The sequence below is a fragment of the Embiotoca jacksoni genome, unplaced genomic scaffold (genome assembly GCF_022577435.1).
Source record: "Embiotoca jacksoni isolate LCO1_2020_lvr unplaced genomic scaffold, fEmbJac1.0.p SCAF_82, whole genome shotgun sequence".
In the NCBI taxonomy this organism is placed as follows: Eukaryota; Metazoa; Chordata; class Actinopteri; family Embiotocidae; genus Embiotoca; species Embiotoca jacksoni.
The window spans coordinates 462,414-489,625 of NW_027185439.1; the positions used below are offsets into that span (position 1 = coordinate 462,414).

The window sequence follows — 27,212 nt, forward strand, 5'->3', positions numbered from 1 at the left end:
CTTCGTCATTTTCACTTTTCGTGTTTTTAGATCATATTTTTAGACTTCGCACGAAAACATTGCGGCATTTTAAATATGAACATCTCATTTAATCTCAGAATTTTGACGTTTTAACTTCATATCTTTGACTCTCTGAGGTTTTATAAATGAGACAGAATTAATAAACATGATTATTAACAAAGTGCTTCTGAATTCATTCACGCGCTGCTCTTCACTTCCGCTCAGTTGTGTCATTTTTTTAACTGTTTGATGAGCGACGATGACGTTCTCGTCATGTGATGCTGCAGAGAGGAGACGGCTTCAGACGTCTCACTCTGCTGCCACTTCTGAGCACCAGACAGACAGACAAAACGGGACATTTCCTGGTTTTAAAAAACGAATATATATTGTAGATATAGATAAATATTCAAGTCCTGCTTCTCCATCATAATTGTAACATTTTATTTGTACCTTTTAGCTTCTTTTTGTTTTTCTTTCAACCACATTTTTCTCATAATTTTGACATTTTATATTCCTGACTTTTTAAGACCAACTTTGACAAGTTTGTATCATAATGTAGTGTAATGTGATGATCACATTTTTTTTATTTGAACTGTTTTACTTATAGTTTGGACTTTTTCTTTTCTTTTAAATTTTGACATGTTTAAGTAAATTTTTTTTCACTTATTGTCTGATATTTTGACCTCAATATAATAATTTCCACTCTTTGTACGATCATTCTTAGTCTTCAATTGCAGTATTTTAACTTGTATCCCGTCAGTTTGACTTAATCAAATAATTTCAACTTTTTTGTCTGAATTTTGGAGTTTCATCTCAGCTCTGACTTTTACATCATTATTTTAACTTTTTACCTTTAAATAGTGTATATTTGAATTATGTCAACTCATAAATGGTATTTTGCAAGTTAAATCTCTTGACTTTTCAATCTTTCTTTTTTTTTTTTTTACTAACATAGGTAGGTGTTAATGTTTTAATTTTCCACAAAATGCAAAATGGAATAAAACTAAATGAGAGATATATACACCATTTGTGAAAGAGGATAAAAGAAATACAGCTACGACATAAAAGGGGAGAGTGTAAATTCCTTCTGTCTCCACTTATATAAAATATACCGAAGTGAGCCCTCTTTTCTGATATAAACAATCTTCGACGGGCTAGCCGGCTAACAGCTAGCTTCCAGAGACGCCATTAGTTGGGTGAGAACCAGGCTTCGTATCAGGTTCAAACGGGAACCGGTGCCGTTGTTGAGACCCGTTCGCCTCGTCAGCTGTGAGGTGAGATATCCATACAAATCGTCAGGCTCGCTGCGGAGGCTGTTCTCATGATTTCAGCTCCTTTTTTTGTGGAAGTCGGAAGCCGATGTGAACTGCACCGACTTCGGGTTTCCGACGGGAGGTTTTAGCATTAGCAGCCTTTAGCTCGATATAAACGCTGTTCCGATTAAACAAAGGTCGTTTTTTCTGGGATAAAAGTGCGGCCATGGCGGCGGCGGCGGCCGGCAGCAAGACCTACTCCTTCAAGGTGGTGTTACTGGGGGAAGGCTGCGTGGGGAAGACGTCGCTGGTGCTGCGGTACTGCGAGAACAAATTCAACGACAAACACATCACAACTCTACAGGTAAGAATCCACCGACCCGCCGCCGGGCCGGGGGGGGGCAGGGCCGGAGGGCGGGGGGGGGAGGGCCGGGGGTGTTCCTGTCACTCATGTATACATATATATATATATATATATACATATATATATATATATATATATATATTTATATATATTTATATATATATATATGTAGTGTGTATGTGTGTGTGTGTGTGTGTGTGTGTGTATGTGTGTGTGTGTGTGTGTGTATGTGTGTGTGTGTATGTGTGTGTGTGTGTGTGTGTGTGTGTGTGTGTATGTGTGTGTGTGTGTGTGTGTATGTGTATGTGTGTGTGTGTGTGTGTATGTGTGTGTGTGTGTGTGTGTGTGTATGTGTGTGTAACCGGAGCCACCTCCAGGATTATCAGGCCACGTCAGGTGTTTTTTTTCTTCCAGGATATTCATGTTCATACACAACTGAAGAAACAGGTCTGCCGTCCGGAGATCAGCAGGTGCTTCCAGCTGGCCCCCCCCCCCTCCAACCTGCCCCCCCCCAACCTGCGCCCCCCCCCCCCCCAACCTGCTCCCTCCAACCTTGCCCCCCCCCCACCCGCGCCCCCACCTGCCGCCCCCCCCCCCCACCTGCGCCCCCCACCCATCAGATAAAAGTTCATTTCCCCGCCGGTTAGATACGAACTTTTAATCGTCGCACATCAAACGAGATTGAGATTCTCTGCAGCGTTAAACGAAGAATGAAGTGAAACTTTCCTTCATTCCTCCAACTCTCAATTATTCAGCTGTCATCGTTGCTCATGAGACTCGCAGAGGAAAAAACATGTTGTTGTTCATCTGTTGTTGTTCAGATCAGATTTAAGATCGTTGTTTCGTCTTTCAGGATGAACATCGAATGTATTTTAATGTGACGTTAACACGGTAAAAAGCATCACGATATTTTGTCCGGTGAACCATCAGTGATGTCATCAACCATCAGTGATGTCATCGTTGGTTTGTGAACGTTATGAATCCTCCAGTTCAGATTCTGTCCGTCACCATCTCGCTAGTTCGGAGCAGGAAGTGACCATATTTGGAGCTATAGGAGCCAGCAGTCGATCTGACCGATCTGATTAAAAAACTAATAAGAAGGAGTGACTTTAGCTAACAACACCGAGATAACTGATGGACACATTTTATTCACTTTGGATTTGATGAGAGAAGTTGAATGGGAGTCTATGGAGCCGGAGGCTTTTTGGAGCCGACCTCTAGTGGCACTCGCTGGTATTGCTGGTTGTTTTTCTGGAAAAAAAACTACATAGAATAAATGTGTCTTGACTGCTCGCACTCTACTTTCATGTTTTTGTTGTGTCCTTCAGGTTTGATAAATCCAGGTTTCTAATAATCGTGTCCTCCTCTTCCTCCTCCTCAGGCGTCCTTCCTCACAAAGAAGCTCAACATCACAGGAAAAAGAGTGAACTTGGCCATCTGGGTGAGTCGGTCACCGTCTACGATGCTGTGTTCGTGCTGCACGTTGGACTGATTTTGGACCGGTGTTGGACCGGTGTTGGGCCGATGTTGGGCCGATGTTGGGCCGATGTTTGAATGATGTTGGGCCGACGTTGGGCCGATGTTGGGCCGACGTTGGGCCGACGTTTTAACGATGTTTTTTGTGTTTTTTCAGGACACGGCCGGTCAGGAGCGCTTCCACGCTTTAGGTCCCATCTACTACAGAGACTCCAATGGAGCCATACTAGTGTACGACATCACAGACGAAGACTCCTTTCAGAAGGTAACAGGAAGTGACGGGGCTGATGGGAAATGCGGTCTTATCGTGAGAGTTAGGCTACTTTTTTTCCCGCGTCAGTTTGATCGTACAGATTGCGTTAAATAACGTGAACGTACGCAGCTTTGAACTGCTGCCGAGTTGTCTAAAGTGTTTAAAGCTTTTATTTTGACAGCAGAAGAAAACGATGTATTTTATATTTTGGCTGAAAAATCTACAGTGAAGTTTGGACGCGTTTAAACACAAAATTCCTGAATATGTTTTAAAAAAAACTTTGTTTCAGATGGAGCCATGAAAGAGGGATTTATTTTTTATTTTTATTCAATACATGAAAGGAGGCTTCAAAATCCATAAAAGCAAAAATAAATTGGATTAAATGAAAATGTCTCCAACAAATTACTGAATGAATCAATTACATTTATTACTTTGACCGACTTTATAATTTAATTTAATACAAATAACAACCGTGAAACACCAAAACACGTTAATCAAATACAACCAATTGAACTCGAGTGTCTTTGTTGTTCGGCTCTGAATGTTTGGAGGGTGAAATGTTTGATAACCTCCCGGGTGTGAGTGGCAGGATGACACCGAACAGGGATTTCAGGTATCTCAAACTTACGAGTTAACAAACATTTGCAGACGTTGAGTCCTGATGTTCTTTAAATTTACGCTCATCAGCTCATTTAGCCACATTTTCCTGTTTGACATTTAAAGAAAAACCTCAATGTTCCAATAATCTTAAGAACTGATTTCATTACATCACATAAATCAAAATATTTAAGTCTCGTTAGCCTAGCTTAGCATTAGTCACTCCTGTTCGTGTGGCCTCCAATTCTTGTGAAAATGTAAATGTATTAAACTAACGCATCAGTTCAAATTGAGAAAGCTGAACACATTTCATCCAGTATCTTACATTTTTTTTACTTTCAGATTTTTAGTGAAGTTTGTGACAACAGTTGACTTTTAAAAGTTTCTCCCGTCATGTTCATCAACTCTGTGAATTTCTTTTAAAAAAGACGAATTCAAACTTTGTGTTTTCTTCCGTTGCAGGTGAAGAACTGGGTGAAAGAGTTGAGGAAAATGTTGGGGAACGAGATTTGTTTATGTATAGTAGGTAAGTTATCGGGAAGGTGGTGGAGACCAAACATGGAGCTAAAAAACATGAGAATATTGGACTTAAATTCAGACCAATTTTTTCACAACTCTTGTTTTTTTATTTTAGCTGAAGGCTTTTTCACAGTTCGACAGAATTTGTAGCATCTTAAATTGATAAAGATAATGGATCAATGACGTTTTCATTTCCGGCCTGTCGTCTGTTAAACGCGCTGAAAGCTGCATTTTGTTTGTTTTCTTGGTTTCGTGTCCCGCAAAGACGAATGTTCGAGTCTGTTTTATTGCTGCTGTTGCCGTGGTTACCAAATATGAAGTTTGTCTGGATGCGGCTCCATGAGGGAAAATATTTTTCCAGAGTTTTAACTGGATTATGTTGATGACTTTGTGTTCGTCATGTGTTTTGGACGATGATCAGACTGACAGAGTTCAAATCTGCTGCTTTTTTCAGCCAACTCTGAAAATAAATAGTTTTTTTAGCAGACAGAAGTGCAGTTAATTTAAACTGAACTGTTTCTATTTTATACTCTTATATTTCATTTAGTAACAATTGTACAGAAATCATGTTTAAGGTGAATCTTTGCATTTTCTGTCTCTGCAGGTAATAAAATTGATTTGGACAAAGACAGACATGTTTCAGTGGAAGAAGCAGACAGGTAAGAAATTATTATTATTATTATTATTATTATTATTATTATTATTGTGTTTACTGAACAAACCAGTGAACACTGATTTTTCCGTGCTGAGCTGCTGCCTGTGAACAGACCCGATGACCTCTGAGTTCAACAGCAGCTCTGACGTTGTGGACGTCTCTGTTTGTGGACGTCTCTGTTTGTGTGCAGTTATGCCGAGTCGGTGGGAGCCAAACATTACCACACATCAGCCAAGTTAAATAAAGGCATCGAGGAGCTCTTCCTGGATCTCTGTAAAAGTAAGACCCGACTTAAAACACACTTCCAAACACCGTTATGAAACATAAACTAAGTATTCGGACAAAAAAAAAAAATGGCTTTAAAAAGTATTTAAAAGTATTTTTCCTTTTTTATTTAAAATATAAAATGTCCCCAAATGTCACTCACTTGAAACTTGTCGCTAAATGTTACAATTTACAGATGTTCCCTAAACGCCTCACATGCACCTTATCCCAGACGCTACAATTTACCAATTATTGCAAGACTCTAAAATTTCCTGACGTCCCCTGAACGCCTCACGTGGACTTTGTGGAGTCTCTGAGCGTTTCCGCTCTTCGTTTCAGGGATGATGGAGACGGCTCGGGCCGAGGAGAGGTTGAAGGGCAACGGAGCCAGCCAATCAGCATCGAGTAGGCGGGGCGTACAGATCGTTGACGACGAACCACAGACCACGCCTGCCGGAGGGTGCTGCTCTTCTGGCTAACACACACACACACACACACACACACACACACACTCACACACACACACACTCTTCCTCCCTGCCGTACATGCTTGCAGACATAATATCCACACACATGTATCAGTGTCGTCCGGTTGGTTCGCTCTTCAATAACCTGCTGTGTTCGTTCAGCGCCGCCGCTGCTGCTAAGGACCATGGGAAATCCTATTTAAATTGGTTTAATCCCTCCAAAATAAAAGTAACTGAAGTCCTTCTGATTTAAAACGAGTGTGCTTTCAGTGACTAAATCCCATTTTTAGCACTTTGATTGACGTTGTTTGGCGTGTTGGAGCCTTTAACTGAAGCATCGTTAACATCTGCACAAACCTGCTTCATTTAAGACCTGCAGTCATTTTCACTAAACGGTGGCCGACGCTTCAGCAGATTTATTTCTGTTTTTGTAAACATGCATCCAGATACACACACACACACACACACACACACACACTGTACAAACCTCCATTAATTTTCATGTTTAACTGAGAATACAAACAGAGGAGGAGCAGACTGCAGCGCAACGTCTCCCCCTGCTGGACCAAAGTCAAACTGCAGGCAGGCTGCAAAACATTAAAGGAGAGTTTTAAACAGTTAAGTAGCTCGTAATTAAAGCAAAATAAACATAAATTAACTTGGTTAAATCAAATTTAAAACCAACCTGTTGACTTTTTTTTTAAATAAACTTAAAGTCTTGAAAATTCCAATTTACAGTTTACAAAAAGAAAAATTTGCAGGTTTTCTAAAAATAAATATCCAAATGCTTTTGTTGAAATTTGACTTTTTTATTATCATTTAATGACCTGAAAATGTCAGAAACTAATAAAAAAAAAGTCAACCTTTTCAATCTCTTTTTATCCTGAATCCACATATTTAGTTAAAAATAATATTAAACAAGTATAAAAATATTGCAAATTTTTGGTCTGTAAATTTGAACTACTTATCACCCAAATAAAATCATACTTGTACATAAAATAAAAGTAAAAATGTTATTGGCAAAATCAGGCCAGCAATTATTGATTGTCAGAAATTGTAATCAATTGTTCAGCCAATAAAGAAACTTAAAAAAATAGTAAATAAAAAGAAAGAAAAAAAGCCCAAAGTGTCGACTTTAAATGTCTAAAACTTAAACATGTTCCATTTATCATAAAAAACAACAAATCTTCAATTCAGAGACAAATTTATATTTGTTTAATCAATCACAATTTTTGTTGCTTAATTGGGTTTATAAATTGATCAGTTGACATTATTTCACCTCTGTTGCTGCTGATCCTCATTTTTTGTTTTGTTTGCTTGTTGCTAAATTTGCAAAATATAAAACAACAATATTAAAAAGATTCTATAAAATCTTTGGGTTTTTAAAAATGAACAGCTGACGTATTCATTAAAATCAGGTCTGCTGCAAAAATCGGCAACATTTTTTTTCAGTTGAATTAATCAAGTTTATAAAATGTCAGAAAATAATGAAAAAAAAAAAAAAAGTTTTCAAATAATTCATTTTGTCTAAACCTTAAATTTGGTTCAGTTTACTGAGATCAAAAACAAAAAGTAGAAAGTTTCCCACTAATCGGGCTGAACTCATTTACATTTATGCAAAAAGTACAGCTTCAGATCATATTTTGGGGTTTATGGCGGCGCTCGGCTCGGCTCCTCCTCTGACAGATTTAATGGGATTTTTTTTTTTTTAACACATTTCATTTCCCCAGCAGAGAAATAATACTGTGCATGTTTGATTTCTGTAAACAGCTTTGTTTGTCTTACTTTTAAAAGAAATAAATAAAAAAAAACCTAAGCAGCGATTATTTAATAAGTTATATTGACGTGTCGGTGATGGGAAGTTTTCCTCTCTGTACTCGACTGGACTTTTACTTTGTTTTTCCTGCAGGCCGACGTTCATCTCTGAATAATATTGAAAACATAAACACAGCGGACGTTTTTATCTGAATTTGGGGAAAAATCGATGCTCATAGAAGAAAAGTCGACGACGTACCGTCCTGTGGTTGAAAAGCAAAACAATTAAACTCGGTTCACTTTTTGGAAATGTAATTTTTTTTTTTTTTAAACTGCTCGTGTCAAAGTAAAAGATGTTTTGTAAAGATAAGAAGAATTATAACAATTTACACAATGCATGGAGGTGTCGCACACATTGTCGTTCTTTTAATGCATTCATTTACATTTTCAGATTTTGTATGGAGTCCCGGAGTGTCCAATATTCAAGATATTTTTCATTTAAATGTGCAATATGTAAAATATTTAGTTTCAAGCACACATTTTTTTTTAATTATCACCAGAATGTGAAGAAATACAAATGTTCAAATTCTGTCAAGATGTCTGTTTTGCAAAGATATGCATTGAAGCAAGCATGCTAACCAGTTATGCTAACCAGGTAGCCCCGCCCCTTACAGTCTTGTAGTACCACAAGAGGTGATGGTGAGTCCCAGTAACTTCACACAGACACAGATTTTATTTTACCGTCTTTTATTCTCGTAAATCTTCAGATTCGACAGTTCAGAGCAGAAGAATTGAAAAACAAAGAAGAGATGAAAACTGTAAAGAACTTGTATTATTTCTCTGCTTTTACAGACAAACTGGCATCTTATGAAACTCGACGGTGACTTTCCTCCGTAAACATCCAGATTCTCTCGAGTTATCTCTTCTTTTTACAGGTTTTATTATTTAACAACAAATCCCTCCATCAACACTTTTCAAAATAAAACCCTCAACTTTTCTATTCACTCCGTTTAACATCGTAACAACAAACGAAGGAAAAACATTCACTAACAAAAAGTACCAAGATGTTTATAGATGTCGTATTAAAAAAAAAAATATAACGGGCGAGATTGATTAATTTATTTCACTCAGTTTTAAAGTTTCTGCTGTTAAAATAATAACATTGTTTTATTACAGTGGTTCTGCAGCATAAAACAGGTTTCGGGCACTTATGGTGTCGCGTTTCTTCTTATTTTTGATATTAGTTGATGCATTTTTGGTTTTTCTTCTTCTCATTTGGTTCAAACAAGCGACAAGACAAACTGCAGCCCAGAACCAAAAGTTGAAGCTTTTCAAGTTGACAATCTCGCGAAAATAAAAAGGTTAACTGATAGTTTTATTAATTCTAGTTTTGGGGTCAAACATCTTTGAAAAAGTTTTCAAATGTTCCCGTGTAACGGACATTCAGTTTAGTACCAGATTCAGCAGCAGTTTAGACTTAACTGTGTTTTCTCTTTCAAAGCAGCAAAAATTATTTTCTTTGTAAAGCTTGATATTAAAAAAAAAATGAAACGGGCATATTTATCTGGAAAAGGAACGACGCCAGGCGAACAGGAAGGCGACTCGGTCCTTTAGTACGCCGGCGGGTTGTGCAGCTCCTGGTACTTCGGCGGCGGAGCGAAGAGGGTGGGAACCGAGAGGAAGATGGCCGGTCTGTTGGGGTGACGCATCTGGTGGATCATCACGGACGACAGGATCACACCGAACAGCTGCAGCGACACGGGAAGAGTTAAAGCCGCACGGCGTCGCGGGTTTTGGTTCAGGGACGGCAAATTCAAGATATTAACGCAGTAATTTGACATTTAAGACGTCAAATCTACAAACTTTAAAATGAATCTGTGTAAAACTTCATTTGTTGAGTCAAAAGTCTTCAAAACGACAAGAAACGAGTTTTGTTTTTCTAAAGTAACGACTGCGTAAATTAACATGTAATATCACGAAAAGAAAATTCAATTAAAATTTCATGATAACACCTAAAATATTTGTTAATATAAAATGTTTATTTCTTTAGAAAGAAGCACAGAACAAATTTAATTTAAATATTTTAACAGAAATCAATCAAATCATTTTTTTATAGTTTTTTAACAAATCTGATTCTTTGTCTGAAAATTTAACACCGTTCATAATTTCAAATACATTTTTTTGTCTTTGTTGTAATCAACGTTAGCGTCCGATAATTTCTCGGGACTTAAAATTCTAAAACGACGAGCAATCAAGAAATTCAAAATCAGATTTGAAAAATTGGAGATACTCCACTTAGCGGAAACAACGGTAAATTTGTCGTCTTCAGTTTAAGAATTTGTCCGTAGCGTAGCTAGCTTCACGCCGTCGAGGACCGACGAACACTTACCGCCAGAATACCGAGCGTGACGGTGACGCCGATCATGATGTCAACGACCAGCAGGACGTAGTGGAGGATGATCGGGAAGCAGGTCTGCAGACGGCAGGGAAAACAACATCGTTATAGGTCATCGTAATCAGTTTCTACAAATCAGCTGACGGATTTGTTTATTTTTGAAAAACGACGCTGGTTTACTGACCTGTGCGTAGACGGACTTGCTCTGCGTGTAAAAAGACTAGAAGAAAACAAACAAACAAAAACGTTACTAACGCGACTCACGAGAGATTTGGCGCTAGCCGTCGAGCGTGATCATACTCACGTTGTAGGTGACGGTCTTGCACTCGTCCTCCCCCAGCTGGTTGCACAAGCACGAGTCGGGGATGTTGTTCTCCCAGTCGGTGTAGCTGAACAGACCGCAGCAGTGCGCCTGAAAACCACCGAAGAAGACGTGAACAGGAGCGTTAGCGATCGGCCGAAGTCTTAAACGCGTACGTTTCCGGCCTTCGGCAGTTTTGATAATTCATTGTTTGAGCAACCGTCGTAAATTCGATGCTTCAAGCTTGTCGAATGAGAGTTTTTTTAGTGTTGGGTGACTTCAGACGCTGGTTTCTGTCTCATCCGAGTCTATTTTTTGGAGCCAGTCCCTGCTGGCCGTCAGTGGTATTGCACTTTAAGGCAACATTAAATCCCCTGCAGTATAATTTCCATTAACCTCCATTATTATAAAAGAGACGTTTAAAACTGATGTCAGGAAACTTTCAACAGCAAAACAGGTCAGTTTCTACTCTTACGAATTTTTCATCCACGGTTTTATCCATCAACAGTTTCTCTTCCTGGTAGAAGAGAAATAAAAATCTAAACGATATAAACTCCGCTGAACGTAGGAGGAAGTCCATCTCACCTGCGTCTGCAGGGCGTCGGCCATAGACTTCACGTCTTCTTTAGTTTGGTCCAGAGGCAGGAATTCACGAAACTTGGACGCCAACACGCCTCGCAGCTACGAAACACAAAACACCGTTAAATCGGTAAAACTTCTGTTACGGAGTCGAAGCAGCAGCAGGAGTCCAGAGTGGAGCGTCAGGACGGCTACGTCAGGACGGCTACGTCAGGACGGTTACCTCAGGACGGGCGATGGCGCTGGGGACGCCGACTCGGAGCATCAGCAGAGTACCGATGACCATACACACCAGGAACTGCAGAGAGACGCAGGAAAACACCATCAACAGTTTATTTAACCTCAAAAATTCAGGTTAAACTCAGGAGGAGGCGGTAAATTATCTATAAAACTTTATTATACAGATTCTATATTTCACAGCTAAATCCCTAAAAATATCAGGAATTAATCTGGAAATTTCCAAAAAGTTCTGCAGTTTGGTTCCAAATATAGTGGAAAAAGTCTGAAGTCAAAGTAAAATAAATCATGTCTTAAATAAATGAAATACAGCTCATAAACCAATGTTAATGTAAACCAGTGCTTTAAATTCATCTAAACTTGGAATCTTCATAGTTTTGAGTTGCCATGTTACAAATATTACTTTTTAAATTTGATTTCATGGCTTATTTTTGCAGGGAAAACACATTTAAAATGAATTTCACCATGAAGTCAATCATTAAAATCAGTCACAAATATGATAAGTACAAAACGATCATTGGTAAAAATCATTTCAAACACGGAAAAACTTCCTGATTTTCACATTTTTGTTGACATTAACTTCCACTTCTTGACTTCTTTAATCCTCTAAATCTCACCAGCGGGTTTGAAAGACGCGTTTTCTTCAAGAAAAACACTCGTCTGTGATTTCTGCCGTTCTGATTGATCAACTTCACAAAGTGTCGTTGGAGTTCTTCCTCTCCAGCCTGAGTTTATGTTCTCACTACGTTTCTATCTGCTTTCCTCCGACTGAAGTAACGAAATACGAGAACGACACGGAGCCTGTAGAAATAATGATTTCAGAGTCTGAGGAGGAAGTAAAATGTTGGACATGAAAGCAACTTGCACAAAAACAGGAAGTAGAGGAACTGTAGACGCCTGTTCTCACTTCAACCGGTCGGTCTGGTTTTTATTATTTTATCAGTTCGGTTTTCCCCTCAGAGAATAAACAGATTCATCAGATGTGTTTGACTTCCCCTTTTTTTTTTTTTTTCTTTTTAAATCGGAGCCTGTTTTACTCTGAAGCTTCAAACTCACTGCTATCAGGGCCCCTTTGCTCTCCCTGTGGGCCCCGTAGGCTCCCAGGATGGCGATCGCCATGGTAACGGCGCCCACCACGTAGAGGACGATGAGGCCGGTGGTGCGACCTTCCAGCTGCAGGCAGAAACAACAGGAAGCAGTCAGACCGGTTTCGTTTGTACGTTTACATTCTCGTTCGTTTTTTTTCCTCCTGCGTGTTCGCTCACGTTCTCTCCTCCCTGAATGTTGGTGAGGACCTGAGACACCAGAGCGAGGCCGAGGATGACGCCGCCGACGACCTGCAACACAAAAAATAACTTTTATTACAACCGCCAATAAAGACGAGGGCGAAGTCCTTCGAGTCCTCGGGGAGTTTACAGATCGGTGGGATGACTCCGCACAAAGTTACGTCATTTCTTTTACAGATGTTTCACAATTTTAACTTGGTCAAATAAAACAAAACACAGCTGCAACAAAAGGTTTTTATTTAATAAGAAATCCAAAATTAAACCATTTTAAGATTCTCATGTAGAAATCTGCAGCTTCAGTCTGAACAGTCAATGAAGTCGAACACATTTTGAGTTTTGAGCATCAAACAACACGTTTATTTGCATCACTTGTGGCTCTCATTTATTTTTAGAGAAAATAAAGTTTTAATTATGAAATGTTAAAAATGTCACATGGATTTCCACAGTTCTTCCTCAGATTGCTTTAAAAGCAGCAGATTCTCACATTTTAAACACTTAAAACCAACATTTTGTTCTTGTTAACCGACTAAAAACGAGGATAAATCCGCTGATTGTGAAACTACATCAGAGCTCTGAGAACTAAAACCTGATCTCATGAAGGAAAATGTTCATGTCAGCTGGAAACCACAAACAATTCAATGACCTCAATTTCATCAGAAAAACAACCCAAAGGTTACTGGAGATGAACATCAAGGGCTTTTATTGTGAAATCTAAACTTTCTTCTGCAGCTTCCGGTTTAGATTTTAATTGGTTTTGTCTTCTTCTGTCTGACACCATTTCTTTCTTTTAGGTTTCCATCTATTGTTCGGAGATGAATACATAACTTTGATTTTTTTTTTTAAAAATACATAATTAGACCAAATTAATTTGGTTAATTAGTTTTAAATAAACAAGAAAAACTCAAAGTTAAACACATTCTGTAAGCTGCTTTCAAGGATTACAGACAATGACTGAGCACATTTAAACTTTACAATTATATATCTCCGTTTGTTTTCTTTTAAGAATATTTTAACTTAAAACTATTTTTTTATAAACTTCTGTAAAACTGCAGCTGAACTTTTTGAGTTAAAAACCGTCTGACTGATGTTGATTTAAGGATTTAACGTGTTAATAAACGTCTGTTTCGGAGAGGTGACGTAAGGACGGGCCCGTCGGGCTCCCAGCTGACCTACGCACTTTAAATTCCCGCAGGGTTGCGGGATCAAAGCTGCGGGATCAAAGCTCAGCAACGGATCGAGCTCAGAAAACTCACCGCGAAGAAGATGTTGAAGATGGTGAAGACGCGTTTGAGGCCTGTGTTGATCTGCGCCATGTCTGCAGCCACAATCACAACAAAACACGGAGAAACAAAGTCCTGCAAGATCTCCGACAGCTGCTGAAGAAGTGAGGTCGTTAGAAGTGAGAGGGTCGGCGGGGTGAGCTGGTTTTAAGTGACGGGAGGGGCCCGCGGCGGGCGGGGCTTCCAGTAAACAGTGGAGGAACAGAAAGGGATGAGATTTGGAGACTTCCGGCGGCGCTTCACAGAGAAAACTGAGTAGGTAGGAGAGGAGGAGGTAGGAGGTAGGAGAGAAGGGGAGGGAGGAGGGAGGAGGTAGGAGAGAGGAGCTCCATTCCGGGAAGACCAGTGGAAAATTTTTGCTGGTATTTTGTCCGAACATGAATCATTGAAAAAGTGAATCCAGGAAATGATGCTTTTCTACGTCTTGTTCATCCAATTATTCTACTGAAAATACAAACATGAAGTTCCTCCATTTTCTGTCACATTATAATACTGTTTGTTGTTGTTTTGTGTCTCTTTTCTGTCGTCTTTCATCTGTTTGTGGTTTTGTTTGTTTGTGTTTTGTGTTTGTTTGTGTTTTGTGTTTGTTTGTGTTTTGTGTTTGTTTATGTTTTGTGTTTGTTTGGGTTTTGTGTTTGTTTGTGTTTTGTGTTTGTTTATGTTTTGTGTTTGTTTGTGTTTTGTGTTTGTTTGTGTTTTGTGTTTGTTTATGTTTTGTGTTTGTTTGTGTTTTGTTTGTTTGTGGTGCCTTTGTGCCACTTTGCAGTTGTTTTGTTGTTTTTCTCTTTGCGTCGGTTCTTCCTGACTGAACACGCTGAAGCACTTCGAGTTCATAAAGAACCAGATTTCCTTCTTCAGGAGGTCCGAGGAGAAAACGTCCCGCCGGCGGCTGCAGAGAGACACCGGGACACCGGAGGGTGAAGTGAGGTGAGGACGGAGCGAGTTCAGGGGGAAAACCTCCTAACTGCCGTGTTCCTGGACCGCAGGGAGATACGAGGTTTGGACAGGATGACTCGGGGGAAACATGATCAGACGCAGCTGCCGGAGACCAACTTTCAGAAACACGTTTTACTGCTGACGTCACCACCGGAACAAAACGAAACCACGGTAATGGAGACAGATCCGAAGTTCAGAGGTTTGTTTGCAGAATTTGTGGGATTAACTGGTCCAACAAAACCCCACAAAGAAGCATGAAGATGGAACAGAAACACTTAATAATAATAATAATAATAATAATAATAATAATAATAATAATAATATATTTTGTTTTTATGGCGCTTTTCAGAACACTCAAAGACACTTTACAGGTTAAAATGATCAAAACAACACAATAATCAATAGACAATTAAAGTTCAGCAAAAATACAAAGCAGTGACATCCTGACTCATAACTGCACTTCACCTTTCTGACCAGCAGATGTCGCTCACTCTCTATATGAAGGCTGCAGGTCATCGTCACTGTTCTCGTCTGTAAACAAGGTTGAATTAACACTAATAAATAATATATATAATACACATATTCAGCGAATATTAAATAGCGAATAATAATAATAGTTCTGCTGCATGTACACACAGATGCACTGTGGGAAACAGTGAAATGTGAATTTGACAGAAATGGAAAAAAATTAATTAAAATAAAAAACTTTATTGACAAGAACACAGTATTTTACAACCGTAACTGCTTTGTAATATTAATTTTAAAAAAGAGAAGAATTAAAAATAAAATGAGAAAAAACAATGTTAACAGGATTTTAAGAGACCAAACTCAAATTTGGGTGTTTTTTTTCAGTTTTTTCTAGATTAAATTCCGAGATGAGACCTTTCAGTTTGTCCTTAAAGCTGTTTCTAATTTGATAATTAATTTGTTGTCTGTAATGTCGCCAGGACTTTTTAGTTTATCGGTCCTGAGGTGCTTTTTGTTGAGACATCGGTGCTTTATAAATATCATGACACTATAAACTTGGTTCTATCAACTGTAATATATTTATTTATCCATATTATGTGGAGTGCGTTGCTTTGATTCACCCCCTTCCCCCCTCCCTTCTCTCCCCCTCCCCTCTTTCTCCTGCTCATCCTCCACCTGAACCTCCTCTTTCATCTCCGCGTCCTCAGATGGAAGAAGCCTCCTCTTCTGCTCGGAGACACCGCGGCTGCTGCGGAGCGGCTGTTCCTCCGTCGGCGGGGCCGCTGTAGGAGCACCGCGGGGCGGGTTGACGAGGACGGTGGCGCCGGAGCGGATCTGCTGCATGCTGCATGTTGTAGATGCACGGAGCAGAAAAACATCCACCGGCTGCTTCCCTGGATGATTACAGCAGCAGCAGGAGGAGAAGCTGCAGAGGAAAGAAACCCGAGGAAGCAGATTTATTTCAGCCTGAGCCGCAGAGACGAAGGATGAGCCACCGAGGAGGAGGAAGAGGAGGAAGAGGAGGACTCTTCACCATGTTCCTGTCTCTGGCTCTGATGTGGACTCAGCTGCTGATCACAGGTAACCCTCTGCTGTCTGTAAACTGACTCACATCCCAAACACTGAGCTCAGATCGATGGTTAGTGTGTTATTATGGTAATTAAATCGACCTTCCTGTAAAAATAACCCCCCAAAAATGCAGCTTAAACCTCCTTATAATATGAATATAACCTCCATAACGTTAATAATTACTGATATTATCACCAGACGTCTGCGATTGATTCATCTTTGAATCATATTTGCTGCTTTCACATTAAAATGTTATGAAATGTTATTTGATATGTGGTGGTTCAGCTCAGTGTTGGAGAAATGCAATTGAATTTCCTCACCGTGTGTGTGTGTGTGTGTGTGTGTGTGTGTGTGTGTGTGTGTGTGTGAGAGACATCCTGGAAATACTCTGGAGGGACGTCTGTGATTAAATCGACACACATCGTCGTTTCCATTGTTGATTCACATTTCTGTCAGTTTTTACAGTATTCAATAACTGTTTGTTTTTTTTAAGTTTTTTTTAATTTGAAGGTAGAAAAGGACAGTTTTATTATTTATTTTATCTTTTCAAAAAGCAGCTCGAGGATGCTCGAATCCTGACGGCCACTTCATGGCTGTTTTAATGACACGTTTCCCGTCCGAAGACTCGGCTGAATGTAGGTCAGAGTGAAGACTTCTCTTAAAGCCCAGTGTTTGATTGGCAGCCGAGCTCCTTTTTTAATTTACAGTGAAACCTGCTGACTGGAAGCTTCACGGCTGCAGTTCCTCCGACGACCAGTAGAGGCCACTTTGATCAACCGCTATTTGTTGTGGTGCACCTTTTTAAATGATCAGGAACAATAACAATAATATGTATATAAAAAATGTTCGTAGCCTGTGTGACTCCACCCACCTGTCACTCAGAGTAACCACACCCCCTTAATGCTGCAGAACTTTTAAACCTTAATACGATCTAAAGCGTGAGTTCTGTAAACATTCGTCCAGTTGTCGTGAACGGGGGAAAATAGTTACTCTGTTTTGTACCAGGCTTGTAAACTTGTTTATTTCTGCTGTAGGAGCCTCTAGTGGACATTCGAGGAACTGCAGTTTTCAGGCTTAATTCTTTTTTAGTTGATATTTCTGTTTGAAACAAAAATATCTCCATTCACGACTCTCGGTGTGGTTTTATTTCCACACGTAGCTGCAGACGTAGTTCTTATTGTTCAGTATCTTCAACATTTCTGCTTTCATTACCATAAAAAACAGACAAGTAATGTGGCATTTTCATAAATGAGGGTCAATCTATGGTTCCTCTGACGTTTTGAGTCCTGATGCTCCAACTGGAGCTTTGAGGTATTTTCTAAATGACAAAATCTGCATCCTGAGTTCTTCTTCATCTTCAAGATCCCTCATCTTACTATTTTTAAATGTTTTATTTAGTCATTAAATTAGCCACATAACATTTACAACCCCGGCGCCTCCCCCACCATCTTAAAAATGAATAGAAATATGTCTCTTCTCCTGTTTTCTAAAAGCCAAAGATAAAAAAGAGAAGCTGCTTTTCCTCCCTTCGGCCTGCGTGTAGAAACAAACACATCTTCTGCTCTTCCTCTAAATTTGACCTGCGATTTGCTGGCAGCTCCTGACGGCTCCTCCGTCCAATCGGAGCGCGGCTCGGCGTCACGCGTAGCAACCGGGGACGCTGTCGCCAGGGAGAAAAGAGGTCGGGAGAGCAGCTGTGTCGGCATCACAAGGCCCGTCTCAGAGGAGCGCTTCGGTTTCAGAAACACCTGCAGAGCTTTTGCTGAAGGTCTCAGGTGGATTTCTGTCCTCAGAAAACAGACAGAGGACAAACGTCTTCACTTCAGTGTGTTTAGTGCCTCTGAGATCAGACCGTCGAGGTCAGACTCAAACTGTCTCCGCTCACATCTCTCCTGAGGCTGCATGCAGTGATAACGGGATCCAAACAGTCGGAGGACATGAAGCAGTTGAAGGCCGATCAGGTGGACGAACACGCTGCTTTATTTTAGTACGAGATTTCACCAAATACCGGAACAAACTACAGACTGGATATAAACTACAGACTGGATATAAACTACAGACTAGATATAAACTACAGACTGGATATGAAACTACAGACTAAATATAAACTAAAGACTGGATATAAACTACAGACTAGATATAAACTACAGACTGGATATAAACTACAGACTAAATATAAACTACAGACTGGATATAAACTACAGACTAGATATAAACTACAGACTGGATATGAAACTACAGACTGGATATAAAACTACAGACTGGATATAAACTACAGACTGGATATAAACTACAGACTAAATATAAACTACAGACTGGATATAAAACTACAGACTAGATATAAACTACAGACTGGATATAAAACTACGGACTTGATATAAACTACAGACTGGATGTAAAACTACAGACTAGATATAAACTACAGACTGGATATAAAAGAGTTCGTAGCTTCAGGTCTGTAAAATGGTTCTGATCCAGAAGTGTCTTCAGCTGCAATACCAGCGAGTGCCACTAGAGGTCGGCTCCAAAAAGCCTCCGGCTCCATAGACTCCCGTTCAACTTCTCTCATCAAATCCAAAGTGAATAAAATGTGTCCATCAGTTATCTCGGTGTTGTTAGCTAAAGTCACTCCTTCTTATTAGTTTTCTGGAGGTCCATCTGAAAATAATCCCTCATTCATTAGAAAAGAAGATTCAAGAAGACCTGTTTTTGGGGGCGTGTCTGTTTGATTGACAGGCCTGTGGTGCAGTCAGGTTACAGCTATCAGTGGGCGGGACGTAGTATCGTCAGGTTTCCGATCAGATCGAGTCAGATCTGTCGGTACCAACCACGGCGACGTCACTCATTGGTTTGTAAAATTTTGTTGAACTTGGAGCCAGAAGTGACCATATTTGGACGAGCCGAGGGGGGGGAATGTAGACTCTATGCCCCGCCCTCCTATTCTGTAAACCTGACTGCACCACAGGCCTGTCAATCAAACCAACCCTGCCCCCAAACACATCTGTGTTTGAGTCCTAATATGTAATGAATGCTGGTATTTATTTCCAACACCAATCAGACTTTTTAATCTGACGACACCATGATGACTTGTGGGAAACATTTACTGACTTTGTATTTCAGGGACTTTGTATAAACCTTATTTTTTCCTGTAGCTGTGACTGAGAACAAGTAAATAAACCCAGTTCGCTCAGTTCATGTTTTTTTAAAAAAAAAAATTGTATTTCCACACAGGATAAATAAAGCCTGAGAATGAATTATGTAGTTTGGAGGATTGCAGGGTTTCCTCTCAGCAGCCTGATGCTCGCTGATGAAAGCCGAACAAAGACAGACGGGATCTCCTGCTGCTGTCTCGGCCTCAAAGACGAGCGGGAGGACGACGTTCGTTTGTAGCCACGAGAATAAAGCCGAGTCTGCTCGCTGCCTGTCGACTTCCTCCTTCCTTCAAAGTCTGCTCTGAGATGACTGTCGGATGTTTTGGTGTAAAGAAGAGACTGTATGTAAAACAGGAAGTGGCCTCGTTAACGTCACCGTCAGGTTTCCTCGGCGTCTCCACGGTTGGCAGCGTTTGCGTGACTCGGCCGATCCGAAAATTTGGTAAAGAGGGTTGTGTGTGTGGGTGGAGCCAAAGGCCATGACTCCACCCACCTGTCACTCAAAGCAGCCCCGCCCCTTAACTTAGCTGAATTTTAAGCCTCAAAATAATTTAAACGTTGAATTCTACGAAAATTTGTACAGTTGTCGTGAACAAGAAAAGTAGCTACGAGGCTTAAACTGTTTTTCTGCTGTAAAGTTTAAACATTGCTGCTGGAGCCTCTAGTGGTCGTTCGTGGAACTGCAGGTTTTTTGTTACTTCCCGTGTTGACTTCATTTTTCAATTGCGTGAAAAAATATACAACACGAAAGCATTCGCTCCATCTTTATTTTTGATTGTTTCCCTCAGAATCGTCTGCCGGCGATCCCTTCGCTCCTCGACACTCCGGTCGGTTCCCTACGTCTTTGTACCCTCTGAACGATGTGGCTGACCTGCCAGAGTCCCACCACCTCCACCACCTTCATCATCATCATCATCATCATCATCGCCCTGCCGACGAGACGGCGGCCGCTCTGTTGGACTCTCGGTTCCATCAGGAGCCCGCCGGTGGGCGGAGCCTCAACCTGCCGGCGCGGCCGCATCCCGAGGTTCAGCCGGAGCACGCCGCCGTGTCCGCACGACACCTGGTTACCATGGTGAGTGATCTGCGTCCTGAGTTTTTCATGTCCATCTGCAGGTGCACCAATCAGAGATCACCTGTCAATCAGACAGTGTGGGGGGGGGGGACCACGATGGTGTCATTTAAAAAACATTATGTTTAATTGTAGCGTCTGGAAATAGCTTCTATGTGATGCATTTAGGGGAACATTTATAAAATTGTGTCCGAGCCGCCCTGAACTGCTCATCGATGAGATCGTTCTGATGAAACGAAAGTGTTACGGGCAGATAATACCGAGGAGGTCAAAGGTCGAGGCCCCGACAGACAGACAGCCGAGGGAACGACAGATAAGAGGAGCTGCTGCTTTTATCTACAGCGCTGGAGGAGAGATGCTGCGCCTCTCTGTTGCTATGGCAACGTTAATCATAAGTCTGTGTGTGTGTGTGTGAGAGACCCACTTACCTACACAATGGGCGGTTGCATAACTCTTAGATAAACAGCAGCGACCTTCACGGTGACATTGAGACGGAGAGACGAATGAGGACGACAGGAAGAGACCGATGTGTCCCGTTCGTGGACGGACGGAGACTCGGTGTAACGTTTATTGTACTTCAGTCTGACTGCAGTTCAGGTGGTTTGTGTTCTCTGGGTTTTTAAAAAGACGTAGCGACAGACAGGAAACTGAAACAAACTGACAAAAAGAGGGAAGAAGAGCACACAGACTAAAATACAGCAGGGAGGGAAGGACAGCGAGGGACAGGTGAAACTAATCAGGGGAAGACTACGAAGCAGAAAGGAAGCCAGAACCAGAACAGAACCTCAGAAGGTCCCGGTGGAACTCTGTGTTGACAGTCTGACTCTGGGGGACGAATTCACGGTGACACAACCACCGCCAACGTCAAAGAAAAAACCCACCTGGTGTCTCCTGACCTGACACGCCTTCTTCTTCAGTCTCGGACAATGAAGCTCCGCCCCCTCTTGAAACGTGAACGTCACTCAGAACACGTCGCTTCATCGCCGTAGACCTCCTGAAGCGTCTGTTGTTGTTCTTGTGGCCGTTTATTACTTCACAGTATCAGAGTTGAATCTTTGTCTGATTCACATTTATTTATAGAAGAACAGATTCATTTAACTGAATATCTGCGTGTCTCACGGCCAAAACACTCAGCGGTGTCGTCGCCCCAGATGCATTGTGGGAGGGGAGGCGAATCTGTCAAAAAACCCTCCGGTGTAGAACCAGCAGACAGACGGGTTTACGTGTTCGTGTCCGTGTTAGTTTTTGGGATGTCGGTCAGCTGCACGACGCCCGCTGAATAAAACACTTCAGAGGAGCGCTGTGAAAAATTCATGTGAAATCTAAAATGTGTATTTAAGTAAATATTCCTGCCGAGGTTTCCTGGTTTGGATGTTTTGGACTCTCTGACTTGGTTCCCGTCTTCCGCTGCCCTTATTTTTTTTTTTTGCTTTTATCAATGAGAAACTGCTGCGAGGCTCGACGTCGCCTTACGTAACCCTCTGCTCTGTGTTAATTGACTTCCTGTGCGTGCGGTCACGTGACCCGTCCTGCAGGCCGAAGATAAGCCGTCACTAATGGACGCAGAGGTTTCGTGACGGGACGAAGCCTCGGAGCGCTCGGACAGAAAAAACCCGAAGAGGATCGAAGAAGAAGTTTCTCCTTTTATTTTTTATATATAAACTGAATTTATGTTCAATTTCTGAATATAAAAATAATATCACTCAACAAAAATGCAGGCCTGTGGTGCAGTCAGGTTACAGCTATCGGTGGGCGGGACGTAGTATCATCAGGTTTCCAATCAGATCGTCAGATCCACCGGTGGCTCCTCCCCCAGCTCGTCCAAATATGGTCACTTCCTGCTCCAAACCGCTCCGAACTATCAAGATGGTGACGGACAGAATCTGAACTGGAGGATTCATAATGTTCACAAACCAACGATGACATCACTGCTGGTTGATGACATCACCGCTGGTCGCCGTGTGGCTTCAACGTTTGTTACTGGGACCGACTTGCCTCTGGAGCCTCTAGTGGCCGCTTGAGAAACTGCAGTTTTCTACCTCATTTTTTCAGTCCTGGAGGTTTCTGATTGGTTGGATCTGACCGAGAAACAGAGGAACTTGAAAAGAAGCTTCTGACCAACAAATCTGACACTTCTCAGTCTCCTCATCGACCCCTTCGCCTCCTTCCTCTGCTGCCAGGAGGAATCAGGGGGCGGAGTCACGTCGATCTTTACAAACATACTGTAACAGAAGATGGAAGCTGAAAGATGCTGAGCGGTTGTGTAAGTCCCAGATGGTCGTGTGTGTGTGTGTGTGTGTGTGTGTGTGTGTGTGTGTGTGTGTGTGTGTCGGACAACCAGCTCACACACTGCGAGAAGCTGACAGGAGAGTAAAGGCCACACACACACACACACACACACACACACACACACACACACACACACACACACACACTCTCTCTGCTGTAGTCAATTGGGTAGAAATGTGAGTCTTCAGGACTTAGAGAGGAAATCTGGCACTAACCAACGCCTGATGGATCGTCTGCTTGTCTTTGCACATTATGATGTACGGTGTTTCCCAAATGGTGGTTTGTGTTCCACTTAGGGACAGGTCATGATTTTTGAATCGTTAAATAGTCATTAAAGATAAAAATAAAATAAAATCGAGAGCAGGAAGTGACTATATTTGGACGAGCTGGGGGAGGAGCCAGCGGTGGATCTGACCGATCTGATTGGAAACCTGACGATACTACGTCCCGCCCACCGATAGCTGTAACCTGACTGCACCACAGGCCTGTCAATCAAACAATTAAATAAATAATTCACGTCAGCGATGTGTTACGTCCGCTCGCGGAGGACATGACGTGTGTATATTGGTGTGTGTTGGTGTGTGTGTGTTGGTGTGTGTGTTTGTGTGTATATTGGTGTGTGTTGGTGTGTGTGTGTTGGTGTGTATTGGTGTGTGTGTTTGTGTGTATATTGGTGTGTGTGTGTTGGTGTGTGTTTGTGTGTATATCGGTGTGTGTTGGTGTGTGTGTGTTGGTGTGTATTGGTGTGTGTGTTGGTGTGTATATTGGTGTGTGTGTGTGTGTGTGTGTGTGTGTGTGTGTTGGTGTGTGTTGGTGTGTGTGTTGGTGTGTGTGTTGGTGTGTATATTGGTGTGTGTGTGTTGGTGTGTGTTTGTGTGTATATCGGTGTGTGTTGGTGTGTGTGTGTTGGTGTGTATTGGTGTGTGTGTTGGTGTGTATATTGGTGTGTGTGTGTGTGTGTGTGTGTGTTGGTGTGTATTGGTGTGTGTATTGGTGTGTGTGTTGGTGTGTGTGTTGGTGTGTATACTGGTGTGTGTGTGTGTGTGTGTGTGTGTTGGTGTGTATTGGTGTGTGTGTTGGTGTGTGTTGGTGTGTGTGTGATGTCATTGAGTCGGACGCTGCACGTGTCGCTCACGTTTTTTCCCGCCGGCGCTCAGAAAGAGGAAGCAGCACAATGCAACAAAATAAAAATAAGAAAAGAGAGAAGAAAAAATATATATATGTTTAGAGGAGCAAATGAAAGTGTTACAGAAATTAAAATAAAAAAAACAGTTCAAATAGTTTAATAGAAAAATTAAATTAACATTTTTGACCTGCTTTTTCAGATCAGTTAGAAATCCTCAAACTGACCAATATTTTCACGTCTTATTTGTTTTTCCAGCTGCTCAAAAACCCAAAGAACCTCATTTTACTGTCATATTTAACAAAATAAAAGCATCAAATTGTTTGAGACATTTTTCTTTTTTGCTTTAAAACTCCAAAAAACTCACTTTACTGACAAAGAAAACCCCAAATTTGACATTTCGGAGCCTTGAAACCAAAACAAAGACACAAAACTAATCAGTTATTTGACGAACAGTTGGAGCTCTGATTGATTTTGTTTTGTGTTTTTGATGATGCATCATCTCCTCTGAAAACCTTTTTATATTCTTATTGTTTAAACACACACACACACACACACACACACACACACACACACACACCCCTCCACCCACCAATATATCTGATTGGTCCAAATTGGACCCCCCCCCCCCCACCGTTACTGACCCCGAGGGCTGTCAGCCAGTTAGTGGTTATTATTGTGTGTGTGTGTGTGTGTGTGTGTGTGTGTCTGTCTGTGTGTGTGTGTGTGTGTGTGTGTGTGTGTGTGTGTGTGTGTGTGTGTGTGTGTGTGTCTGTCTGTCTGTGTGTGTGTGTGTGTGTGTGTGTGTGTGTGTGTGTGTGTGGGACAGAAATAGCACCTGATCCCAACAGGAAGCGCAGCGGGATAATGGCATTACCTCGGCGACGGCCAATCCGGTGGCAGGTTGAGCGGCGTCCCCCTCAAAGCCAATCAGAGATCAGGGGGAAGGAGTAGATGAGGAAATGGAGCGCGAGGTCCCTGAGCTGTGACTGACAGGCAGGTTTGGTGTTCATTCAGAGAAAAAAAAGCTTCCTGCCCTTGACGGGGAGGATCAACGATGTTTCCATGTTTACTCGGTGAGATCGTTCGTTCTGCTTTCTGTTCACGTTTAATACACCGGCCGGAGCCGCTCTTTGACTCTTTATTTGCTTGTTTATCTGTTTGTTGGCTGCTGTATAATCTCCTTTTTTTTTTTTAGTTGTTTTTATGGATTATTTTGTTTAAATTGATATAAAACAGTTTGAATCCATTTTTTAAGCACAAATGGCCCATAAATTAATTTTTTTGGGTCATTTGTGTGAATAAACAAAACAACCTGTTGTTGTCCTGTGAAACCTACTGCTTTGACTTTGTTGTTGTTGTCCTGTTTGAACGGTTTCATTGATTCATTGTTGGAGCTAAAATGGCAGCTTACTTTGAACTCTACGACCCGTGGACGGGTTGGAAGGCAAATTTTCTTTATAAAAAATTGGCAAGATTAGTTCAAAACTGAAAAAAACAAAACAGATTACAAGTCAAATATTTCTGTGATGTGCAGCAGGATTATGAACACAGGAAGTCAGCGCTTATTACTTTGTGAAAAAAACTAAATCTTATATTTTTCTTTTCCAGCATTTTTACCGCAAAAGATTGTCACAATTTTGTTTTATAAAATCCACCACAAAATCAAAAATGTTTCATCACAATAATCTAAAAAAAACTTAAAGGTGCAGTTGAGGATGTTTTTGATCGGAAAAAAAGGTATTTTTTTCAAGTTTTATAAAATAAATAATAAAAGATTTCTTTTCTTCTGTGGTTTCTGGAATTCTTACTGTGTTTAGCCTCGTTTCCATGGAGATGCAGGACTTTACGTTGCATGATGGGACTCAAACTGATCAGAGTTCAGAGGGTTAATGTGAGAATAATCTGGTTTTCTTCAACAGTGAAGTGATTCGTTTCAGGTGGTTAATGCGCTTATTGGCTTTTGTTTATTTGTTTGTTTGTTTGTTTGTTCGAGGCAGCGTTTCGTTTTGGATTTTTCTGCTTCGAGAGAAAAACAAAGAGTTTGTTTGACGGAACGACGTGAAAGCAGACGGATAATAACATCAGTGGGTTTATGGTCCTCATATTGAATTAAGTGGCAGCAGAACATGTTGTTGTTTTAGCCATTAGCAAACAGCCGCCACACACACACACACACACACACACACACACACACACACACACACACACACACACACACACACACACACACACACACACACAGGGATGTTGCGGCAGCAGCAGTCGGTGGGTTTGAAGCTGATGGACGAAGAGCTGCAGGTCAGACTTCACGTTTGTTTTTAAATTTAAAGGAGCAGTCAGCTGTTTGGTGTTGTTTTTGACTGATCGATAGACTTGATGATCAATATCAGATCGATCCGTGTGTGTTCAGAGTTGGCTTCATGGAGTTTAGCTTAGTTTAGCACGAAGGGAGACGCTGACAGAAAACCTGAAATCAGGCGATTAATCTGGTAAAGACTCGTTTTATTGATTTATTTTATTGATCAGCTTCAGACTGGCTCCGTTGGTGCTTTTATTTATTGACATATTTTCAGTTTCTTTTGTTTTTAATCTTCTCTGGTGTCCGTGGAGCACTTTGTAAAGTTGTTTTTCAAAGGTTTTGTGTCAATATATTATTGTTATTTTTGTTATTTCAGAGGTTAAAACAGACTTTTACTGAAGCCGGTTATGTTTAATTATGAAAACCTGATTTATCTGAATGTTATTTACAGCTCCGACTTTCCTCCTGATAAAACCTCCGACATCAGCTGCAGATAATTAACGTGAATAGTTTAACTTCAGTCTGCAGGTTAATGAGCTGCTGGCCAAAGATGGTTTATTAAAGATGTTTCACTCTGTCCAGTCTCTCTGTGACGTCAGTGATTTCAACCTCTCCCCTGATTGGCCAGTTTAAACAGGAAAGGCGGGCCTAACTACGGAGTCACTGCAGTACAAAACAAAAATACTAAACCTTCAGTCCCGACGTGTCAATGATGACGAAAAATACGTCGCCAGCTTCTAGAAGACGTGGAGTCGGGACAGCCAATAATAAAACTATCATTAGCTAACGTAGCTTTTGTTAGCCTAGCCACCGTAGCCCGACTGACTAATCGATAACAGAAATATAAACTCGAGCAACCAGATTATAGGTTTTTTTTACATGTTTATCAGCTTTCTTCTAAAACTACTTTTCTGCTACAACGATAGCAAGAAGTTACTAAATTAACATGTTTATGGTGATTGATAAATAAAATGCAAAACAGCTAAGGCTTGTTCTAATATTAGTTTTGGGTATTTCTCTTTTCTCCCGACTCAAAAAGCTGATGAAATATTTCTTCAATGTTGTGGTTACGTTTTGTTTTGTTTGACACTCCAGTGACTCCGTACTTCACCTCCAGCAGG

At 41.0% G+C, this 27,212-nt stretch overlaps 3 protein-coding genes across 5 annotated transcripts in view; 2 read left to right on the top strand and 1 right to left on the bottom strand.

The window, feature by feature from the left end:
- The first annotated feature begins 1,149 nt into the window (after window positions 1-1,149).
- Window positions 1,150-7,999, top strand: rab21 (RAB21, member RAS oncogene family). Of its 2 annotated transcripts, XM_069139441.1 has the most exons (8): window positions 1,150-1,274; window positions 1,473-1,617; window positions 2,999-3,058; window positions 3,251-3,358; window positions 4,406-4,469; window positions 5,067-5,121; window positions 5,308-5,396; window positions 5,721-7,999. In XM_069139441.1, exons 2-8 carry the CDS (start codon window positions 1,480-1,482, stop codon window positions 5,858-5,860), a joined length of 654 nt encoding a protein of 217 aa, XP_068995542.1. In that variant the 5' UTR covers window positions 1,150-1,274; window positions 1,473-1,479; the 3' UTR covers window positions 5,861-7,999. The 2 variants fall into 2 exon arrangements, with proteins under 2 accessions (XP_068995542.1, XP_068995541.1); XM_069139440.1 differs by having other exon boundaries at window positions 1,150-1,617.
- Window positions 8,000-8,333: 334 nt separating this feature from the next.
- LOC138192191 (tetraspanin-8-like) lies at window positions 8,334-13,864 on the bottom strand. The gene is made up of 9 exons (XM_069139439.1): window positions 13,655-13,864; window positions 12,381-12,452; window positions 12,172-12,288; window positions 11,102-11,176; window positions 10,885-10,980; window positions 10,303-10,410; window positions 10,183-10,218; window positions 9,993-10,076; window positions 8,334-9,351 (listed from the first exon to the last, which is right to left on the bottom strand). Exons 1-9 carry the CDS (start codon window positions 13,712-13,714, stop codon window positions 9,214-9,216), a joined length of 786 nt encoding a protein of 261 aa, XP_068995540.1. The 5' UTR covers window positions 13,715-13,864; the 3' UTR covers window positions 8,334-9,213.
- Window positions 13,865-14,600: 736 nt separating this feature from the next.
- The window catches only part of ptprr (protein tyrosine phosphatase receptor type R), a 26,818-nt gene continuing 14,206 nt past the window's right edge, over window positions 14,601-27,212 (top strand). The window contains exons 1-3 of one of the 2 annotated variants that reach the window (XM_069139368.1): window positions 14,601-14,788; window positions 15,793-16,165; window positions 20,094-20,380. In XM_069139368.1, coding sequence (XP_068995469.1) covers window positions 15,943-16,165; window positions 20,094-20,380 — 510 coding nt within the window. In that variant the 5' untranslated portion in view covers window positions 14,601-14,788; window positions 15,793-15,942. Of the gene's footprint in view, window positions 14,789-15,734; window positions 16,166-20,093; window positions 20,381-27,212 lie in introns of those variants that run through there. The other variant, XM_069139366.1, reaches the window with a different exon arrangement.

What these genes read in the sequence shown, in the direction of transcription:
- LOC138192191 (XM_069139439.1), bottom strand. Translation starts at nt 13,714, where the DNA reads ATGGCGCAGATCAACACAGGCCTCAAACGCGTCTTCACCATCTTCAAC. An exon ending in GCAAAGGGGCCCTGATAGCA is followed by an intron (nt 11,177 to 12,171) that starts GTGAGTTTGAAG and finishes GTCTCTCTGCAG; the next exon opens with TTCCTGGTGTGTATGGTCAT. An exon ending in GCAAGACCGTCACCTACAAC is followed by an intron (nt 10,219 to 10,302) that starts GTGAGTATGATC and finishes GTTTTCTTCTAG; the next exon opens with TCTTTTTACACGCAGAGCAA.
- rab21 (XM_069139440.1), top strand. Translation starts at nt 1,480, where the DNA reads ATGGCGGCGGCGGCGGCCGGCAGCAAGACCTACTCCTTCAAGGTGGTG. An exon ending in GATTTGTTTATGTATAGTAG is followed by an intron (nt 4,470 to 5,066) that starts GTAAGTTATCGG and finishes CTGTCTCTGCAG; the next exon opens with GTAATAAAATTGATTTGGAC. An exon ending in TCAGTGGAAGAAGCAGACAG is followed by an intron (nt 5,122 to 5,307) that starts GTAAGAAATTAT and finishes GTTTGTGTGCAG; the next exon opens with TTATGCCGAGTCGGTGGGAG.